Source organism: Bufo bufo, chromosome 1 (assembly GCF_905171765.1).
Source record: "Bufo bufo chromosome 1, aBufBuf1.1, whole genome shotgun sequence".
NCBI lineage: Eukaryota > Metazoa > Chordata > Amphibia > Anura > Bufonidae > Bufo > Bufo bufo.
The window spans coordinates 288,873,484-288,896,936 of NC_053389.1; the positions used below are offsets into that span (position 1 = coordinate 288,873,484).

Below are 23,453 nucleotides of genomic sequence, written 5' to 3' on the forward strand. Positions count from 1 at the left end.
CATAGTTGCCTATGAGACGCAGCCTATAGGCCTCCGTAGCTGGCAGGCCCTGAGGACGGTGTTAGTAACAGTTGGGTGCCTGCCGCTGATCAAATGAGCGAAGCTTCTGCACCCGCCTGATCATCGGGCTGTACATGTATGGCGCTGGTCTGGAAAGGGTTAAAGGTTTGTCCTAAGAGTTAATCCACAGGATAATAAATAAGTGTCTGATTAGTAGGGATCCAAACACATGGTCTCCAACTCACCAATCAGCAGAACAGGGGTCTGTGTCTCCAAACATGAAAGGAGAGGCAGTCAAGCATGCATGCTGATGCTCCATTCAATTCTTTGGGAAGGAAGGGGATGGCTAAGCGACATACTCTACTTCTCTTCAGCTATCTCCTATTCCTTCTTGATTTTTTATTAATTTTTATTTTATTTTTTTATTTACTTCATTGGCAGTTTTCTCTTCTCGTCCATACTTGCTTAATGAAGGCCAAGTCGTTTTCAGAAAGCTCGTGGAACAGGGAGATGGCCGTAGACTTCATGGTGATGCATCTCTCCTGCTCATCCTTACGAGTGTCAGTAAACCTTGTTTCACCAGCACGAGCAGAGGCAATAATGCCAGCCTTAAACACCAGTGAGTCTGTCAGAGTGGACTTTCCATGATCCACATGGGCTATGACAGACATGTTGCGGATATTTGCCTTTTTGTCCATGATAGCACGGATCTGGTCAACCGTGAAGTTCATCATTTTGGCGGATTCTCTTCACGGAAAAAAGCCGGAGCGGACTGTCTGCCTCACAGCAGAGAAACAGGCAGAAGAGCTCGTCCATACTTGTATCCTACTTCCTGGTTTGTCAGGTGTCTGCTATCCCATATGTTCTGATATCAGCAGATCATGTGACACTAACCACACGCCTAGTTCTTACCAATGACACTTCCTACATTACAAGGCTACACTACAAGACGATACCTAGAGCAACCTAGGGTGCAATGGTCGGCTAATAACTTTAGAATAATGCAGTTTTGCTAAATGGAGGTATTTTGGAAAATGATATAACAGCGATATCTGTTAGGCGGGATACATTTATATTAGAGGCACAAGCCCTTTAAATCTTGGGACTACCCTTATTATTTGTTCAAGGAGACCAGACACTCTGATGACTCTGTTCTGATTTACTCAGGTACTATAATACAGAAATATACTGGGATCCAATCACAACCCCCTTGGAAACTTGTGATTAACCAATCATAATGAAGTAGTACAGCTTTAAATAATATCAGCTTAGACTGCTTTTACTTATCCGGCGGGTGAACAGCCTGCAAGGGAAGGCTGCCGCTAATGTGAAAGTAGCCTTTTGGCTAAAAGCCATTGAATCACAAGATGTACTATGACCTTTACTTAGCTAAGCTCTAGACTAATATATATATATATATATATATATATATATATATATATATACACACACACATATACATATACATACACACCTAAAGAATTATTAGGAACACCATACTAATACGGTGTTGGACCCCCTTTTGCCTTCAGAACTGCCTTAATTCTACGTGGCATTGATTCAACAAGGTGCTGATAGCATTCTTTAGAAATGTTGGCCCATATTGATAGGATAGCATCTTGCAGTTGATGGAGATTTGAGGGATGCACATCCAGGGCACGAAGCTCCCGTTCCACCACATCCCAAAGATGCTCTATTGGGTTGAGATCTGATGACTGTGGGGGCCATTTTAGTACAGTGAACTCATTGTCATGTTCAAGAAACCAATTTGAAATGATTCGAGCTTTGTGACATGGTGCATTATCCTGCTGGAAGTAGCCATCAGAGGATGGATACATGTTCTCATTCTGTTTACGCCAAATTCGGACTCTACCATTTGAATGTCTCAACAGAAATCGAGACCAGGCAACATTTTTCCAGTCTTCAACAGTCCAATTTTGGTGAGCTCGTGCAAATTGTAGCCTCTTTTTCCTATATGTAGTGGAGATGAGTGGTACCCGGTTGGGTCTTCTGCTGTTGTAGCCCATCCGCCTCAAGGTTGTGCGTGTTGTGGCTTCACAAATGCTTTGCTGCATACCTCGGTTGTAACGAGTGGTTATTTCAGTCAACGTTGCTCTTCTATCAGCTTGAATCAGTCGGCCCATTCTCCTCTGACCTCTAGCATCCACAAGGCATTTTTGCCCACAGGACTGCCGCATACTAGATGTTTTTTCCTTTTCACACCATTCTTTGTAAACCCTAGAAATGGTTGTGCGTGAAAATCCCAGTAACTGAGCAGATTGTGAAATACTCAGACCGGCCATCTGGCACCAACAACCATGCCACACTCAAAATTGCTTAAATCACCTTTCTTTCCCATTCTGACATTCAGTTTGGAGTTCAGGAGATTGTCTTGACCAGAACCACACCCCTAATAGCATTGAAGCAACTGTCATGTGATTGGTTGACTAGATAATTGCATTAATGAGAAATAGAACAGGTGTTCCTAATAATTCTTTAGGTGAGTGTATATATATATATATATATATATATATATATATATATATATTTTATTTATTTTTTTATTACACACACACACACACACACAGTCCTGATCAAAAGTTTAAGACCACTTGAAAAATGGCCAAAAAATCACATTTAGCATGGCTGAATCTTAACAAGGTTCCAAGTAGAGCTTCAACATGCAACAAGAAGAAATGGGAGTGAGACAAAACCTTTTTTGAGCATTCAATTTAATGAAAACAACGAATAAACTGAAACAGGCTGTTTTTCAGCTGATCAAAAGTTTAGGACCTCACCTCCAAAAAAAAAAACTAACCACCCCCCTCCCAAACACAGAATTCCAACTTCCAAACATGAACTCAGTAATGAGTAGCTCCGCCGTTATTGTTTATCACTTCCAAAATTCGTTTCGGCATGCTTGATGCAAGCGTTTCCATGAGGTGAGTGGGAACATTTCTCCAAGTGGTGAAGACGGCCGCACGAAGGCCATCTACTGTCTGGAACTGTTGTCCATTTTTGTAAACTTCCCTTGCCATCCATCCCCAAAAGTTCTCAATTGGATTTAGATCAGGGGAACACGCAGGATGGGCCAAAAGAGTGATGTTATTCTCCTGGAAGAAGTCCCTTGTCCTGCGGGCATTGTGTACTGTAGCGTTGTCCTGTTGAAAAACCCAGTCGTTACCACACAGACGAGGGCCCTCAGTCATGAGGAATGCTCTCTGCAACATCTGGACATAGCCAGCGGCCGTTTGACGCCCCTGCACTTCCTGAAGCTCTATTGTTCCACTGAAGGAAAAAGCACCCCAGACCATTATGGCGCCCCCTCCACTGTGGCGCGTAGAAAACATCTCAGGTGGGATCTGCTTGTCATGCCAGTAACGTTGGAAACCATCAGGACCATCAAGGTTAAATTTTTTCTCATCAGAGAATAAAACTTTCTTCCACCTTTGAATGTCCCATGTTTGGTGCTCTCTTGCAAAGTCCAAACGAGCAGTTCTGTGGCGTTCAGGGAGACGAGGTCTTTGAAGAAGTTTTTTGGTTTTGAAGCCCTTCAGTCTCGGATGCCGTCTGATGGTTATGGGGCCGCAGTCAGCACCAGTAAGGGCCTTAATTTGGGTCGAGGATCGTCCAGTGTCTTGACGGACAGCCAATTGGATCCTCCGGCTCAGTGCTAATGAAATTTTTTTGGGATCTTCCACTTGACTTTTTTGTTCCATAACCCTCAGGATCATTTAAGAAATTCCAAATGACTGTCTTACTGCGTCCCACCTCAGCAGCGAGGGCGCGCTGTGAGAGACCCTGCTTATGCAGTTTAACAACCCGACCACGTTCAAAAAGGGAGAGTTTTTTTACCTCAGATGAAAAACAGCCTGTTTCAGTTTAAAGGGTTTCTACCACCAGAAATACTGTTATGTAGCTGACTGATATAGCGATGCGCTAATGTCAGCACTACATAACAGTATGTTTCTAACATTAGTCCCTGCAGCCGTTTTTGTTAAAAAAGCACTTTTATAGATATGCTAATGAGCCTCTAGGTGCTATGTGGGCGTCATTAGCACCTAGAGGGCTCCGTCCACTAACCATTTCAGCCGCCCATCGCATCCCTCCAGCCCGCCCCGCTTCTGTTGATTGACGTGAAACTTCTCAGTATCTCGTACCAATTCCCGCGCCTGCGCCGTGCTCTTCTGTATTCTCTCGGCGCCGGCTTCCTCACTGCGCCTGCGCCAACTACGTTACAATGAGGAAGCCGGCACCAGGAGCGCGGCATTCACTCACTGCGCCTGCGCCGAATACAGAAGCGCACGGCGCAGGCGCGGGAATTAGTACGAGATACTGAGAAGTTTCACGTCAATCAACAGGAGCGGGGCGGGCTGGAGGGACGCGATGGGCGACTGAAATGGTTAGTGGACGGAGCCCTCTAGGTGCTGATTTTACGCCCACATAGCACCTAGAGGCTCATTAGCATATAATAAAAGTGCTTTTTTAACAAAAACGGCTGCAGGGACTAATGTTAGCAACATACTGTTATGCAGTGCTGACATTGGCGCATCGCTAATGTCAGTCAGCTATATAACAGTATTTCTGGTGGTAGAAACCCTTTAAATCGATATTTTCAATTAATTGAATACTGAAAAAATGTTTTGTCTCACTCCCATTTATTTTTGTTGCATGTTGAAGCTCTACTTGGAACCTTGTTAAGATCCAACAATGTAAAATATGATTTTTTTGCCATTTTTCAAGTTGTCTTAAACTTTTGATGAGGACTGTATATGCGTTTCCTGTGTATGCAGGAAACAAAGCTAAACCTAAAACTAGTGGTTAAGATGAGCTTAAAGGAGTTGTTCGTCCAGTCTAAATTTTTGAAAAGGGGCTCCATGTTGTGTAAAAGTATGATTCAGCGTGCCCCTCTGGTCTCTGCCGACATGCAGGAAATGTCCGTTCAGACAATGCACTGCCCACCTCTTCTCTAATAGAAATGAATAGGGTAGTTTATTACATTTACCTCTCTGGTAGCGCCCCCTGCTGTTTATCCTTCATAGTGGACTTTCTTCATTAGTAGTGGACCAACATGCGCACGAACACTCAAATTAAGAACGGGGACTCAGGGCCACTTGTTAGTTTTTTTAGACCTTATGTTGGCAGGTGATAAATATTTTTCATGGGATAAGTCCTTTAAAAATGACATAACAGCCCTGAGGTCAATTTAATCAGTAGAAATGAAGATAAAATGAACCGAGTGACCATTCTGTGCTACATTTCTCCTACATGGCCTATCCAAAGAATAATGACAATATACAAAGGCAAATTAATTCAGTGGAGGTGAAATAAAGATGTCACGGAAATTAAAGGGGAATTCCGGTAACGACAAAGACGAAAATCCCACAGAGATGGAGTGGCAGCACGCTGATTGTCTTTTCTATTTTTGTGCTCAGTTGGACCCCTACCAATCTAAAAGTTACCCTATCCTCTGGTAGATAAGGGATACATCCTTGTAAACAGAATACCCCTTTAAGCTTAGAATCCAGTAGCATCAGGCTGGCTGGGTTTGACAACCTACATTGCTCTGGATCAGCTTTGTTCTTATTTGGGTTGCTGAGAATCTCATGGAACAACAGGTTTTTTGATCTTTTTGAAAATGAAAAAACAAACAAAAAAAAAACACTAAGAAGCACTTATAACCAGAAATAAAAGAAGATTACAGTAATTTGTCATCAAAGCCAAGTGATGCACAAACAAGAAAAAAAAAGACAAGCTTTCTGCCGCTCCAGTCATCCAGATAATAAACCAATCCATACATGAAAGCAGATACGGAGTGTAATACGAGCAGCATCTGAATGCTGGCAGCAAGAAATATGTACAAAGCAGAATAGAAAGAACAGAACTAGAACACTATACAGCAAAATGACCTCCATGGGTTGTGTGGTACCTTTTTTTTGCCCTACAAGACGCACTTTTTTCCCCTAAAGTGGGGGGGGGAAATGTCAATGTGCCTTAACGGGCGAATACTAATGAGCGCTTCCACTATGGAAGCGCTCATTAGTACAGGAGGAACGGGAGCAGTGAATGCAGCGTTGCGCGTCAGGTCACAGCACAGCGCATCAGGATAAACAAGAAGAGCGTGCATGTGAAGAGTGGCGGTGGTGTCTGGAGCAGGAGAGGTAAGCTGATTTTTTTTGGTGCTCTGATCTGAGGTCTGAATGGGGGTCTTATTTCCATTGTGGCTCTGATCTGAGGTCTGAGTGGAGGTTTTATGAGCATTGGGTTCTGAGGCGAGGTCTGAATGGGGTCTTACTAACATTGGTGGTTTAGTGTGGGGTCTGACTGGGGGGGTCTTATAACATTGGTGGGTCTGAGCTGAGGTTCTTTTGGGGGTCTTATTAACATTGGGGGTCTGATTGGTAGTCTGATCGGAGGTCTAATGAATAATATTTTTTATCTTCTTTTCCTTCTCTAAAACCTAGGTGCGTCTTATAGGACGGAAAATACGGATATCTTGTAATTTATTGTTCTCTGCTATCAGCCACTTCAGGGTGGATAAAGGCACTTCATTAAGTCACATATATCAAGTACTAGGAAACTCCAAGATATGGGTGAAGAAAATGAGTAGCTCTATATGCAGGCATCATATTCATGGCATATCCTGTAAATATCTTTTACATGGGTTATCCCACAAAAAGTATTACCATGCAATGAATCTTTCAAATGAGGTATTACTGCAGTATACATGCAACAAAGGGGTTAGCGCCCCCTGCTGTTTATCCTTCTGGTCCACCTTCTCCTGCATTCACTGGTGGACTAACATGCTCAGTAGCTTCCCTGCTCCTTCCCGTCACTGCTGGTGTAGAGATCTCATAGAGAAGCAGCCCAGACACCATCCATCCATCCCTACTTCTAAATTCATAGAAATATACAGCAATGACAGTGGAGAAGGAAATTGTGGGGGCATTAAATCCCATATGCATCTCCGGGGCCATTTTCTATGCATCCTGGGAAACGGAGGTGCTCAATGAGAAAGGGAATGCGAGTAAGAGTGTTATTTCAGGAGAATAACCCCTCTAAGATGCTGAGTAGGTGAATTAGAGCAGCGAGGCCCAGGAAACTCATAAACTCAATATTTCGGAAATAAAAGGTTTAATTCATGTTTTTCATACCAGAATGCCAGCATTTTTTACAGCCAGTGGCAGGCCAAGGAGTCCAGTCCCAATGTTCCCTTTTAGTAAATGTATCAGCGTCTGGAACCATCTACAGTAGGAAAATGCAGAAAAGGATCACAGCTATCACAATGACATCAAACCATCCAGATTTACATAGAAGCAACCAGCAAATAGTAGCTCTATAGTCCAAAATAATAAAACGTACATGCCCTTATTAACATGTTTACCCAGACTGCACGGTTTCCGCTGCAGTTTCTTCTGTTAATTCTTTATGTGTGGACAGGTACAGTAATTGCATAGACAGGTCTCTAATTTACAGTCATGCATAGTAGACGTACGCACAACTCCCCCCCATTTCTAACTTACAGCATGATCGCAGCAGCTGTACGTCACGTCGGTGAGCATTCCGAGATTGAACAAGTACACTACACAGTGCTTCCTGGGGCACAGGTCTAGAAGAAGGTTTAGTTGGACATGTGCCTTAAAGGGGTTGTCTCACTTCATCAAATAGCATGTATATTGTGATTGTCCATATTGCTTCCTTTGCTGGCTGGATTCATTTTTTCCATCACATTATACACTGCGTGTATCTATGGTTACGACCACCCTGCACTCCATCAGTGGTGGTCGTGCTTGCACACTATAGATAAAATGCGCCAGCCTATCTGGTGGACAGGACCATGGGAGTGCACGTCGGCCGGTGCTTTTTCCTGTCGTGTGCGAGCATAACCCCCACTGATGGATTGCAGGGTGGTCGTAACCATGGAAGCGAGCAGTGTATAATGTGATGGAAAAATGAATTCAGCCAGCAAAGGCGGCAATATGGACAATCACAATACATTAGTATGTGTCTTGTATTAATAGCCTCTACATAATATATGCTGTTTCCTGAAGTGAGAGAATCCCTTTAAGCTCAGCATTGCCCCATGCTCTCCTGAGTGATTGCATCCTCTGTATGACACAAACAGTATAGAGGGGTTGGTTCCTCAGCAGAATTAGAGGTCAGCTCTTAGTAACTCCGTATGCAGTAAGCTCCCTCTAGTGGTGGTTACAGATAGCCTGAATGGTGACAACAACCCTAAAAAAAACAGGGATCTTCATGCGTATAGATAATTTTACCCGCCGAAACTTACACTTCTTATTAACATGACCCTGATGTCATTGTAGACCCCACAATTCTTCGTTGGGTTATGGGACTTGGTTTTCAGCACACACCAAAAAACTACAACTCCCATTCCGTTACCCCACACTTGCGTGGAGAGAGCAGAGATCAGTAATGTGATGCACGGGGCTGTCAATCTGACTTGCTGTCATATGACTGGTGACATGTCAACATAAAAGGGAAGTCGGGGTTAGGCCTCAGTCACATGTGAACGGATACGAAAGGAAGAATCCATGCACCTTAGAAAATAAATATAGTAAGTGCTATAAAATTAAAGGGCTTTTCCAGCTTTTTGGAGATTTTTAACTACTGATAGCAGCATAGTCTACCTACTCACCTGCTGGCCGCCGCTCTGATCCAGCTCCCTTCAGATCCCCGTCCTATAAGCTTCTGGATGGACAGGGCCATGTGTGCTGCTGTAGCCAATGACTGGCTTCAGAGGTGACGTGACAATTAGGAACCTAGGGAGCTGGAATAGTCTGGAGGGGAACGGGTGAGTAGGATTTTTCTTCAACAGTTAGAGCATGCTGCTAACAGTGGTAAAAATGTCCAAAAGCTGGACAAACCCCTTTAAGTTAAATGCTTATTAATCTTCGGTCTTTGGACAACCCCTTTACCTCTGGACTCGGAGCTCTATATAAAACAAAAACAAAGCTTTGACCATTACTATTCTCAGGATGTAATCCATTGAAAAGGTGTCTATTCCCATCGCAGCCAGGTAATGCCTATCCACAGGATGCACCATAAATATCTGATAGTTGCAGGTGCCGACCAGCTGCCCCAACCAGACAGAGAATTAATGGAGAAGTGGTCACACGTGTGACCCCTTCTATAGAACCGGCCAAGCAGTAGATAACTGTCCTGCCATGAACTTACGTGGTGCTGCTGCTGCCATGTTCTCCAAGCCTCTCGTACTGTCTGGATCGAGGCACAAAGCTGTTGATGATCCCCGGGGCGCTCTCCTCACTGGGACTGGCTTCAGTGGAGCTGTAGTTGTTGTGCTCATCGGTTCTCAGCCTGGTGGTAGCCATGACTCCTAGACAAAGGTGTAAAAAAAAAAATTATAAAAAAGCTTAAAATTACAGTAAGAAAAGTACTTGGCTCCAGAGACAGTTATGGAGAGAAAAAAGGGTTTTCTCGAGAATCAAATACTGGTCATCAGTATCTGATCGCGGGGGGGCCTGACACTCGGGACCCAAATGATAAGCTGTTTGAGAAGGCACAGGCACTGACAGTAGCCGTGGCCATCTCACAACCATGTGAGATGATGTAAGATGCAGATTTAAAGGGCTTCTGTCACCCCCAAAACACATTTTTCATTTTTCGGCTTGTTAAAATCCTTATTGAACGACTATAGGGCTCTTGTCTTGGTCTGTGGCTTCGTTTCATAAAAAAAAAAAAAAAAAAAGAAAACTATCTTTTAAAATATGCAAATCACTTCACTACCAGCAAGTAGGGCGTCTACTTGCTGGTAGCCGCCGCAAAAAAATGCCCCCTCCTCCTGTTGATTGACAGGGCCAGCGAGCGCTCTCCTCCTCCGGCTGGCCCTGTCAGCATTTCAAATCCCGCGCCCGTCTTCATTCGGCGCAGGCGCTCTGAGAGAAGGACGCTCGCCTCCTCAGCACTCCCTCAGTGCGCCTGCGCCGATGACGTCACCGAAAGAGAAGACGTCATCGGCGCAGGCGCACTGAGGGAGTTCCGATTTTAAAAATGTGACCAGCAGCATTTTCTGACGTATTCCATAGCACTTTATAGACACTAGCATCTAGCTGTCCCCAGCGGAGTTGACAATATAAGTTCCCGATAAGTGTGGGAGGAAACTGAAGCCCCCAGAGTACCAGGGAGAACATACAAACTCCAACCTAGGACCCCAGTGCTGCTAACCACTGAGCAGGAGAAACTATCCCTGCCGTTCCCGTTCTTTAGTGCACTGCAGAGATGGGGGGATTTCAGTAATGGCTGAGGGTGCATACAGAAATGTACATAGAAAGGATTGATGCACCACGAGACTGAATTCAGAAGTGGATAGCAACTCTAAATAAAGGCAGGAGGTGCCCATTGAAGGGTCCTTGCTTTCAAAAAATGTATACGTCACGCACCCACCAATTGCTAGAACAAGGAGAGAGAAGCAAAACCTTTGGAATGTCAAACGTTTCCTGAAAGCTCAGTGACCCTTAACCACTTCTACCCCGGGCCAGTTTTTGCCCTCCTGCCCAGGCCATTTTTTGCGAATCTGACAAGTGTCACTTTATGTGGTAATAACTTTGGAACACTTTTACTTATCCAAGCCATTTTGAGACAGTTTTTTCGTGACACATTGTACTTCATGATAGTCATAAATAAAAATTTAAAAAATTTAAAAAAAAACACTAAGGCTTTCAGAATATGGAGAAGATAAAAAAAAATATTTTTTTTCAAAACTGCTTTCTTATGTAAAACCACCAAAAAAGTCATATTTGGTATGGTCGCATCCGTAACAACCCGCTCTATATAAATACCACATGATGTAACCTGTCAGAAGAACAATGTAAATAACTAAAAATAAAAACGGATGCCAAAACAGCTATTTTTTGTTACCTTGCCTCACAAAAAGTGTAATATAGAGCAACCAAAAATCATATGTACCCTAAACTAGTACCAACAATACTGCCACCGTATCCGTAGTTTCCAAAATGGGGTCTTTTTTTGGAGTTTCTATTCTAGGGGTGCATCAGGGGGTCTTCAAATGTGACATGGTAGCTTAAAATTATCCCAGTGAAATCTGCTTTCGTTTCTTTCCTTCTGCGCAATGCCGTCCGCCCGTACAGCAGTTTACGACCATATATGGGGTGTTTCTGCAGAATCAGGGCAATAAATATTGAGTTTTGTTTGACTGTTAACCCTTGCTTAGTTAGTGGGGGAAAAAAAATGATTAAAAAGCTAAAATCTGCCAAAAAAGTGAAATACTGAGTTCACTACCTCCGCTATCTGACAAGCAGAGGGTTGAGAACTTATTTTGCATGTACAGTTACAAAGGTGAATCAGATGAAAATCATGGCTGCCAGTAAATAGTGATCCATATTCCTCACAAATTATATTTATATATATAATCATTCCTAAGGATTATGGATCTGGGAAGGCAGGGATGAAAAATGAAGACGCAAATACGGAGAAAAAAGAATTTAGATTACACTTACTGGTAATCGGTTTTCTTTGAGCCTATGACAGCACCCCTGGAGAGACCGCCTCCTCATCCTCAGGGCAGGAAACAGAATCGCTTTAAAGGGCTTCTGTCACCCCCCAAAAGCAATTTTTCATTTTTAGGCTAATTCAAATCCTTATAGTGCGATTATTCTATATACAGGGAGTGCAGAATTATTAGGCAAGTTGTATTTTTGAGGATTAATTTTATTATTGAACAACAACCATGTTCTCAATGAACCCAAAAAACTCATTAATATCAAAGCTGAATATTTTTGGAAGTAGTTTTTAGTTTGTTTTTAGTTTTAGCTATTTTAGGGGGATATCTGTGTGTGCAGGTGACTATTACTGTGCATAATTATTAGGCAACTTAACAAAAAACAAATATATACCCATTTCAATTATTTATTTTTACCAGTGAAACCAATATAACATCTCAACATTCACAAATATACATTTCTGACATTCAAAAACAAAACAAAAACAAATCAGTGACCAATATAGCCACCTTTCTTTGCAAGGACACTCAAAAGCCTGCCATCCATGGATTCTGTCAGTGTTTTGATCTGTTCACCATCAACATTGCGTGCAGCAGCAACCACAGCCTCCCAGACACTGTTCAGAGAGGTGTACTGTTTTCCCTCCTTGTAAATCTCACATTTGATGATGGACCACAGGTTCTCAATGGGGTTCAGATCAGGTGAACAAGGAGGCCATGTCATTAGATTTTCTTCTTTTATACCCTTTCTTGCCAGCCACGCTGTGGAGTACTTGGACGCGTGTGATGGAGCATTGTCCTGCATGAAAATCATGTTTTTCTTGAAGGATGCAGACTTCTTCCTGTACCACTGCTTGAAGAAGGTGTCTTCCAGAAACTGGCAGTAGGACTGGGAGTTGAGCTTGACTCCATCCTCAACCCGAAAAGGCCCAACAAGCTCATCTTTGATGATACCAGCCCAAACCAGGACTCCACCTCCACCTTGCTGGCGTCTGAGTCGGACTGGAGCTCTCTGCCCTTTACCAATCCAGCCACGGGCCCATCCATCTGGCCCATCAAGACTCACTCTCATTTCATCAGTCCATAAAACCTTAGAAAAATCAGTCTTGAGATATTTCTTGGCCCAGTCTTGACGTTTCAGCTTGTGTGTCTTGTTCAGTGGTGGTCGTCTTTCAGCCTTTCTTACCTTGGCCATGTCTCTGAGTATTGCACACCTTGTGCTTTTGGGCACTCCAGTGATGTTGCAGCTCTGAAATATGGCCAAACTGGTGGCAAGTGGCATCTTGGCAGCTGAACGCTTGACTTTTCTCAGTTCATGGGCAGTTATTTTGCGCCTTGGTTTTTCCACACGCTTCTTGCGACCCTGTCGACTATTTTGAATGAAACGCTTGATTGTTCGATGATCACGCTTCAGAAGCTTTGCAATTTTAAGAGTGCTGCATCCCTCTGCAAGATATCTCACTATTTTTGACTTTTCTGAGCCTGTCAAGTCCTTCTTTTGACCCATTTTGCCAAAGGAAAAGAAGTTACCTAATAATTATGCACACCTGATATAGGGTGTTGATGTCATTAGACCACACCCCTTCTCATTACAGAGATGCACATCACCTAATATGCTTAATTGGTAGTAGGCTTTCGAGCCTATACAGCTTGGAGTAAGACAACATGCATAAAGAGGATGATGTGGTCAAAATACTCATTTGCCTAATAATTCTGCACGCAGTGTATAGTGCTCCTACCTTTTTCTATGACTTAGGGTCCATTCACACGTCAGTTTTTTCTTTCCTGATCTGTTCCGTTTTTTGCGGAACAGATCTGGACCAGATCTGGACCCATTTATTTTCAATGGGTCCTAGAAAAAAAATCGGACAGCACAATGTGTGCTGTCCGTTTCCGTTGTTCCGTTCCGCATGTCCGTTTAAATATAAAACATGTCCTATTCTTTTCCGCAAAATTCGGATCCTGGTACAATACAAAGTCAATGGATCCGCAAAAAACGGAAGACATTCGGATGTCATTACGTATGTCATCCGTTTTATGCGGATTCCGTTCCTGGAAATTACATTTTAATTTTATTTATTTTTTTCAAAGAAATCCAAACAACTTTATTTGCTTATTGAAATTTATACATGTTTCCATTTTTTGCGGATCCGCAAAAAACGGATGACATACGGAAACATTTTCAGGAACAACGGATCAGAAAAAAACGGACCGAAAATCGGGATATAGAAAAATACTGACGTGTGAATGTAGCCTTAGTTTCTTTAAAAAACACACTTTTATAATATGTTGATTACCTCCTCCTTTAAAAAAAACGCCCCCTCCTCCTGTTGATTGACAGGGCCAGCGAGCGCTCTCCTCTGGCTGGCCCTGTCTGCGTTCTAAATCTCGCGCCTGCGCCGTACCGGTCTTCATTCAGCGCAGGCGCTCTGAGAGAAGGACGCTCGCTTCCTCAGCACTTCCTCAGTGCACCTGCGCCGATGACGTCTTCTCTTTCGGGTTTAGAGGTGACGTCATCGGCGCAGGCGCACTGAGGGAGTGCTGAGGAAGCGAGAGTCCTTCTTTCAGAGCGCCTGCGCCGAATGAAGACACGTAAGGCGCAGGCGCGGGATTTGGATTGCAGACAGGGCCAGCCAGAGGAGAGCGCTCGCTGGCCCTGTCAATCAACAGTAGGAGGGAGCGTTTTTTTTAAAGGAGGATGCGGCGGCTACCAGCAAGTAACTGACCTACTTGCTTGTAGCAAGGTAATTAACATATTATAAAAGTGTGTTTTTTAAAGAAACTAAGGCATAGAAAAAGGTAGGAGCACTATATATAAAATAATCGCACTATAAGGATTTTAATTAGGCTAAAAATGAAAAATTACTTTTGGGGGGTGAAAGAAGCCCTTTAAAAGAAGGTCCACCCCCTCTATCCCCAGTCCTTTTCCAAGAACTAAGGAACATAACATCCTAATAAAACCTTCTTATATACATTCTATCCAAGTTTTTTATAATAAAATTGTCATCTTTAACCACCTCAGCCCCCATAGCTTAAACACCCTGAAAGACCAGGCCACTTTTTACACTTCTGACCTACACTACTTTCACCGTTTATTGCTCGGTCATGCAACTTACCACCCAAATGAATTTTACCTCCTTTTCTTCTCACTAATAGAGCTTTCATTTGGTGGTATTTCATTGCTGCTGACATTTTTACTTTTTTTGTTATTAATCGAAATTTAATTTTGCAAAAAAATGACATTTTTCACTTTCAGTTGTAAAATTTTGCAAAAAAAACGACATCCATATATAAATTTTGCTCTAAATTTATTGTTCTACATGTCTTTAATTAAAAAAAAATGTTTGGGTAAAAAAAAAAATGGTTTGGGTAAAAGTTATAGCGTTTACAAACTATGGTACAAAAATGTGAATTTCCGCTTTTTGAAGCAGCTCTGACTTTCTGAGCACCTGTCATGTTTCCTGAGGTTCTACAATGGCCAGACAGTACAAACACCCCACAATTGACCCTATTTCGGAAAGTAGACACCCTAAGGTATTCGCTGATGGGCATAGTGAGTTCAAAAAAACTTTTTATTTTTTGTCACAAGTTAGAGGAAAATGATGATTTTTTCTTTTTTTTTTCTTTTCTTACAAAGTCTCATATTCCACTAACTTGTGACAAAAAATAAAAACTTCCATGAACTCACTATGCCCATCAGCGAATACCTTGGGGTGTCTTCTTTTCAAAATGGGGTCACTTGTGGGGTAGTTATACTGCCCTGGCATTCTAGGGGCCCAAATGTGTGGTAAGGAGTTTGAAATCAAATTCTGTAAAAAATGGCCGGTGAAATCCGAAAGGTGCTCTTTGGAATGTGGGCCCCTTTGCCCACCTAGGCTGCAAAAAAGTGTCACACATCTGGTATCTCCGTATTCAGGAGAAGTTGGGGAATGTGTTTTGGGGTGTCATTTTACATATACCCATGCTGGGTGAGATAAATATCTTGGTCAAATGCCAACTTTGTATAAAAAAAATGGGAAAAGTTGTCTTTTGCCAAGATATTTCTCTCACCCAGCATGGGTATATGTAAAATGACACCCCAAAACACATTCCCCAACTTCTCCTGAGTACGGAGATACCACATGTGTGACACTTTTTTGCAGCCTAGGTGGGCAAAGGGGCCCACATTCCAAAGAGCACCTTTCGGATTTCACCGGCCATTTTTTACAGAATTTGATTTCAAACTCCTTACCACACATTTGGGCCCCTAGAATGCCAGGGCAGTATAACTACCCCACAAGTGACCCCATTTTGAAAAGAAGACACCCCAAGGTATTCGCTGATGGGCATAGTGAGTTCATGGAAGTTTTTATTTTTTGTCACAAGTTAGTGGAATATGAGACTTTGTAAGAAATGAAAAAAAAAAGAAAAAAATCATCATTTTCCACTAACTTGTGACAAAAAATAAAAAGTTCTATGAACTCACTATGCCCATCAGCGAATACCTTAGGGTGTCTACTTTCCGAAATGGGGTCACTTGTGGGGTAGTTATACTGCCCTGGGATTTTCCAGGGGCCCTAATGTGTGGTAAGTAGGTAAATGACCTGTGAAATCCTAAAGGTGCTCTTTGGAATGTGGGCCCCTTTGCCCACCTAGGCTGCAAAAAAGTGTCACATGTGGTATCGCCGAAATCAGGAGAAGTTGGGCAATGTGTTTTGGGGTGTCTTTTTACATATACTCATGCTGGGTGAGAGAAATATCTCGGCAAAAGACAACTTTTCCCATTTTTTTTATACAAAGTTGGCATTTGACCAAGATATTTATCTCACCCAGCATGGGTATATGTAAAATGACACCCCAAAACACATTGCCCAACTTCTCCTGAGTACGGCGATACCAGATGTGTGACACTTTTTTGCAGCCTAGATGCGCAAAGGGGCCCACATTCCTTTTATGAGGGCATTTTTAGACATTTGGATCCCAGACTTCTTCTCACGCTTTAGGGCCCCTAAAATGCCAGGGCAGTATAAATACCCCACATGTGACCCCATTTTGGAAAGAAGACACCCCAAGGTATTCAATGAGGGACATGGCGAGTTCATAGAATTTTTTTTTTTTTGGCACAAGTTAGCGGAAATTGATTTTATTTATTTTTTTCTCACAAAGTCTACCTTTCCACTAACTTGGGACAAAAATTTCAATCTTTCATGGACTCAATATGCCCCTCACGGAATACCTGGGGGTGTCTTCTTTCCGAAATGGGGTCACTTGTGTGGTATTTATACTGCCCTGGCATTCTAGGGGCCCTAAAGCGTGAGAAGAAGTCTGGAATATAAAGGTCTAAAAAAATTTACGCATTTGGATTCCGTGAGGGGTATGGTGAGTTCATGTGAGATTTTATTTTTTGACACAAGTTAGTGGAATATGAGACTTTGTAAGAAAAAAATAATAATTTCCGCTAACTTGGGCCAAAAAAAAATGTCTGAATGGAGCCTTACAGAGGGGTGATCAATGACAGGGGGGTGATCAATGACAGGGGGGTGATCAGGGAGTCTATATGGGGTGATCACCCCCCTGTCATTGATCACCCCCCTATAAGGCTCCATTCAGATGTCCGTATGTGTTTTGCGGATCCGATCCATGTATCCGTAAAAATCATACGGACATCTGAATGCAGCCTGACAGGGGGGGTGATCAATGACAAGGGGGGGTGATCAGGGAGTCTATATGGGGTGATCACCCCCCCTGGAAGGCTCCAGGGAGACGCCTGTATGTGTTTTGCGGATCCGATCCATCTATCAGTGGATCCGTAAAAATCATGCGGACGTCTGAATGGAGCTTTACAGGGGGGTGATCAAAGACAGGGGGGTAATCAATGACAGGGGGGTAATCAGGGAGTCTATATGGGGTGATCACCACAGTCATTGATCACGCCCCTGTAAGGCTTCATTCAGACGTCCGTATGCGTTTTGCGGATCCGATCCATCTATCAGTGGATCCGTAAAAATCATGCGGACATCTGAATGGAGCTTTACAGGGGGGTGATCAAGGGTGAATAAGGGGTTAATAAGTGACAAGGGGGGGGGGGGTGTAGTGTAGTGGTGCTTGGTGCAACATATTACTGAGCTGCCTGTGTCCTCTGGTGGTCGATCCAAACAAAGGGGACCACCAGAGGACCAGGTAGCAGGTATATTATCAAAACAGCGTCTAATATACCTGTTAGGGGTTAAAAAAATCACATCTCCAGCCTGCCAGCGAACGATCGCCGCTGGCAGGCTGGAGATCCACTCTCTTACCTTCCGTTCCTGTGAGCGCGCGCGCCTGTGTGCGCACGTTCACAGGAAATCTCGGCTCACGCGAGATGACGCGAATATGCGTCGCTGAGCGCAGGGCTGCCACCTCCGGAACGCGAATCTGCGTTAGGCGGTCCGGAGGTGGTTAAATTATTTTTTTTTTTATTATTACTTCATAAATAAAGCATTTTTAGGGAAGGGAATTATGCAGGTGCTGTCAGACTCAAAGAAAACCGATTACCGGTAAGTGTAATCTAAATTTTCCCCTTCGCCTATGACAGCACCCCTGGAGAGTAGGCAAGAATCCTATCTAGGGCGGGATAACAGCTTGAAGCACCTTACGACCAAAAGTAAGGCCTTCATTTGAAGGAAGCTGAAGTCTATAGTGCCTAAAGAAAGTGTGAGTAGAACTCCAGGTGGCTGCTCCACAGATCTGCTCTATGGAAGCAGAAGCCCTCTCTGCCCAGGAAGTGGAGACTGACCTAGTAGAGTGGGCCCCGAACCCTAAAGGTGAAGGAACTCCTTTAAAAGAATATGCTAAGGCAAAAGCCTGCCTAATCCATCTAACTATGGTGTGGGACGAGGCAACAGAACCCTACTTCGGACCCTGAAATAAGAGCAACAAATCGGAGGAGGACCTTCATGGTTGCATGACCTGCAGATACTGAACAATGCATCTCCTAACGTCCAAACAATAGAATACTGACTTATTTTTAGGAGAAGAGCAGAAGGATGGTACCACTATCTCCTGGGAACGGTGAAAAACCTGAAAGAGACCTTCAGTAAAAAAGAAGGATCTTTCTAGGACCTCAAACAAAGTCCTGAACGGATTGTGGTAATTTCTCATCATCTGAACCCATAGAAGCTCTAACTGCTTTAACCACTTCCCATCTGGGCCCTTTGCCCCCTTCCTGACCAGGCCAAATTTTGCAAAACTGACATATCTCACTTTATGTGGTAATAACTTTGGAACGCCTTTATTTATCCAAGTCATTCAGAGATTGTTTTCTCGTGACACATTGTACTTCATGATAGTCATAAATTTGAGTCAAAATATTTCACCTTTATTTATGAAAAAATCCCAAATTTACCCAAAAATTTGAAAAATTCGCAATTTTCAAAATTTCAATTTCTCTGCTTTTAAAACAGAAAGTGATACCTCATAAAATATTTATTATTTAACATTCCCCATATGTCTACTTTATGTTGGCATCATTTTGGAAATGTCATTTTATTTTTTTAGGACGTTAGAAGTTTAGAAGCAATTCTTCAAATTTTTAAGAAAATTGCCAAAACCCACTTTATAAGGACCAGTTCAGGTCTGAAGTCACTTTGTGGGGCCTACATAGTGGATACCCCCATAAATGACCCCATTGTAGAAACTACACCCCTCAAGGTATTCAAAACCGATTTTACAAACTTTGTTAACCCTTTAGGCGTTCCACAAGAATTAAAGGAAAATGGAGATCAAATTTTTAAATTTCACTTTTTTGGCAGATTTTCCATTTGAATCAATTTTTTTCTTTAACACATCGATGGTTAACAGCCAAACAAAACTCAATATTTATTACCCAGATTCTGCGGTTTACAGAAACACCCCACATGTGGTCGTAAACTGCTGTATGGGCACACGGCAGGGCGCAGAAGGAAAGGAACTCCACATGGTTTTTAGATGCCATGTCCCATTTGAAGCCCCCTGATGCACCCTTACAGTAGAAACTCCCAAGAAGTGACCCCATTTTGGAAACTAGGGGATAAGGTGCCAGTTTTATTAGTACTATTTTTGGGTACATATGATTTTTTGATCATTCATTATAACACTTTATGGGGCAAGGTGACCAAAAAATTGGTTGTTTTAGCACAGTTTCTATTTATTTATTTTTACAGCGTTCACCTGAGGGGTTCAGTCAAGTGACATTTTTATAGAGCAGATTGTTACGGACGTGGCGATACCTAATATGTATACTTTTTCTCATTTATTAAAGTTTTACACAATAATAGCATTTTTGAAACCAAAAAATTATGTTTTAATGTGTCCATGTTCTGAGAGCTATAGTTTTTTTATTTTTTGAGAGATTTTCTTATGTAGGGGCTCATTTTTTGCAGGATGAGGTGACGGTTTTATTGGTACCATTTTGTGGGACATACGCGTTTTTGATCACTTGGTGTTGCACCTTTTGTGATGCAAGGTGACAAAAATTGCTTGTTTTGACACCGTTTTTTTTTTGGTTTTTTTTTACGGTGTTCACCCGAGGGGTTAGGTCATGTGATATTTTTATAGAGCTGTTTTTTACGGATGCGGCAATACCTAATATGTATACTTTTTTTTATTTGTTTCACTTTAACACAATAATAGCATTTTTGAAACCAAAAAAATGATGTTTTAGTGTCTCCATGTTCTAAGAGCTATAGTTTTTTTTATTTTTTGAGAGATTTTCTTATGTAGGGGGTCATTTTTTGCGGGATAAGGTGACGGTTTTATTGGTACCATTTTGTGGGACATACGCGTTTTTGATCACTTGGTGTTGCACCTTTTGTGATGCAAGGTGACAAAAATTGCTTGTTTTGACACAGTTTTTTTTATTTATTTTTTACTGTGTTCACCCGAGGGGTTAGGTCATGTGATATTTTTATAGAGCTGGTTTTTACGGACGCAGCAATACTAAATATGTCTATTTTATTTTATTTTTTCTATTTTTAATTTTTTTTTTTATTCCTTACTTGGGATTTTTTTTTTTTTTTACATGTGAAACTTTTTTTTTATTTTATTTTTTCAACCCTTTATTTTATTTTTATTTTATTTTACACTTTTCGTCCCCCATAAGGTCATACAAGACCTCTGGGGGACATTTACTTCACTTTTACACTGTTGATTTCTCCTGTAACTGGGGCTGACATAGTAGCCCCAGTTACAGGACAAATGCACCCCTATAGAGGCTGTACAGCAGCAATCCTGCGCTGTACAGCCTCAGTGCAGGGCTGATCGAGGTCTCTGAGAGACCTCACACAGCTCCTGCACACTCCGGTCCTGGCGGTCACATGACTCGGTGAGCGCTGTGTCTGCAGCGATCGTGAAGGCAGGGACACCTGGGCACTGTCCCTGCCTTGTCTTAGGGTTGCCCTGCTGTCACTGACAGCGGGCAACCCGATCAGCAGCTGCACGATTAGCGTGCAGCTGCTATTTCTGACAGGACGTTTTAAAACGTGCTGTCAGAAATAGACGTCCACCCATAGGACGTTTATATCCTATGGGCGGACGTGAGGCGGTTAACCAGGGCATTAGTGTTCTCAGCATGGAACAGCTGCTTTCCTGCAGACTCGTCCTCAGAAGAATCATTAGGAGATTGCCATTCCCCTTCTTCTTCCCAACCAGATGATATACATCACTGTCACTGGAAAGGGGGGGGGGGTTAGATGAGGCCACAGAGGTACTAGGGTGATTTTTAAACAGGCCGCTAAGGCTATATTCACACTGGCGTTTTGGCTTTCCGTTTGTGAGATCCGTTCAGGGCTCTCACAAGCGGTCCAAAACCGATCAGTTTTGCCCTAATGCATTCTGAATAGAAAAGGATCCGCTCAGAATGCATCAGTTTGCCTCCGTTCCGCTTTGGAGGCTGACACCAAAACGCTGCCTGCAGAGGTCATCTGCCCGCGATGTGGTGCGGAGCACAATAGAAAACGGATCCGTCCCCCATTGACTTTCAATAGTGTTCAAGACGGATCTGTCATGGCTATAGAAGACATAATACAACCGGATCTGTTCTTGACGGATGCATGCGGTTGTATTATTGTAACGGAAGTATTTTTTTTTGATCCATGACGGATCCGCAAAAAACGCTAATGTGAAAGTAGCGCCTAACAGATTCTTTAACTTCATCACAGATCATCTGCAAGAGACTGCCCATCAGACACGGAGCTTCCTCCCCCATTAACTTGCTTATGCATGCTTGACACAGGGGTTTAACCCAGGCAGATGGTAACTTTCTTTTACAAACAGCACCCCCCTTCTCCTTTGATCTGGAGACCTTCCTAGAAGACTCATATCTAGGCACAGAAGATGGCCCCCATGAGCAAATACATAACACTGATGTTAATGGGTAACAACCCCTCTAACCCCACCCTGGTACCGGTGTATCACTGGTGGCTTCAGCGCGCTGAGCCTGCTCCATAATCATACAGCCATAATGGAGAAACTGTCAGCCTCTTCTCAACTGGCTGGGCTTTTCTCCTGGCGCGCGCATGCCGGCTCCTGCCCACTACCGGTCTGCAGCACAGCGCTTCCTCCCTCTGCCAACCAGAAGCGACGTCCTACATGTGCTGGCAGCCGGACATGCGAAACACGGTCCGCAGAGGTCCCATGTACCCAGGAAGGCCGTAACCTGCCCAGGCCGGGAAAGAGACCGGAGTGGGGTAGGAAGAGAAGAGAGCCCAGTCTTGTTGCAGCGGCTCCTAGAGGAGGCTTACACCACCCGGGGTAACCCTCCTATACTTTAAAAAGCCTGGGGGCCCCGCAGCTCTGATTCTTTCAAACAGCGATTCCAATCCCACCTGTCCCTTAGGACAGGAAACAGAACTGGGGGTAGAGGGGGTGGAACCCCTTTTAAAGCGATTCTGGTTCCTGTTTCCTGTCCTGAGGAGGAGGTGGTCTCTCCAGGGGTGCTGTCATTGGCGAAGGAGTTAAAATCCTGGAATACCCCTTTAAGGCTAGGGCTACACTTTCCATAATGTTATTCATTGATTTTAACTGTTGATTTGAAAGTTTTGTATTGCTTTGTAGTGAAGTTGAGGCTTGATAGTTAAAATCAGTCAGTGATCACAACTCCCAGCATGTACTACCAGTTACTGGCAGGTCATATAGAGCTGGAGGTAGGGCTGCAGTAAACGATTATTTGAGAACTCTAATAAGAAAAAATGAATTAATGGACTGTTTTCCTTTATAAAAACTCATCAGGCCCCTGCCATCAGTCCACAACACCCTTTGTTCCCCCCTGTGCGATCAGCCCAAGTGCATCAGTTCCCCCAGTGCCATCAGCTTCCCCCCGTGCCATCAGTACCGTTCCCCCAGTGCCTTCAGCTCCACTCCCCCCGTGCCATCAGTACCGTTCCCCCAGTGCCTTCAGCTCTCCCTCACCCCAGTGCCTTCAGCTCCACTCCCCCAGTGCCATCAGCCCCTCCTTGTCATCCACTGCCATGTCCCACTCCCCCAGTGCCTCCATGTCATCCAATGTCCCCCACTGCCAACAGATCAGCCCCTCCATGCCATGTCCCCCACTCCCCCAGTGCGATCAGATCAGCCCCTCCATTGCCATCTGTCCCCCACTCCCCCAGTGCCTCCATGCCATCCACCATGTCCCCCACTCCCCCAGAGCCATCTGCCCCTCCATGCCATCCATTGCCATGTCCCCCTCCCCCAGTGCCTCCATGCCATCTGTCCCCCTTCAGTGCCACCAGGCTGTCCCCCTTCAGTGCCATGTACCCAGCGCCAGTGAAATAAAATACTTACCTTTCTTGTAGGGGCGCAGCTCCAAAGCTCCTCCATCTTCTTCTCCGTCAGACAGCGTCGGGTTATAGTGCGTGCTTACGTGCACTATGACCTGATGATGTGTCAGGATCCAGTGCAGCGCTGTATGGGCCGGCGGGTGACCACGGAGTGGTGAGTAATACCAAGCGCTTCACTCCCACTC

The 23,453-nt window shown here is 43.6% G+C and overlaps 1 protein-coding gene across 1 annotated transcript in view; it reads right to left on the bottom strand.

Annotated features, from left to right (window-relative positions):
• The window catches only part of LOC121008049 (proton-coupled amino acid transporter 1-like), a 97,104-nt gene that overhangs the window by 70,007 nt on the left and 3,644 nt on the right, over window positions 1-23,453 (bottom strand). Inside the window, exons 2-3 of the mRNA XM_040440329.1 lie at window positions 9,196-9,355; window positions 7,155-7,245 (exon numbers count right to left, since the gene is read on the bottom strand). Coding sequence (XP_040296263.1) covers window positions 7,155-7,245; window positions 9,196-9,350 — 246 coding nt within the window. The 5' untranslated portion in view covers window positions 9,351-9,355. The remainder of the gene's footprint in view (window positions 1-7,154; window positions 7,246-9,195; window positions 9,356-23,453) is intronic.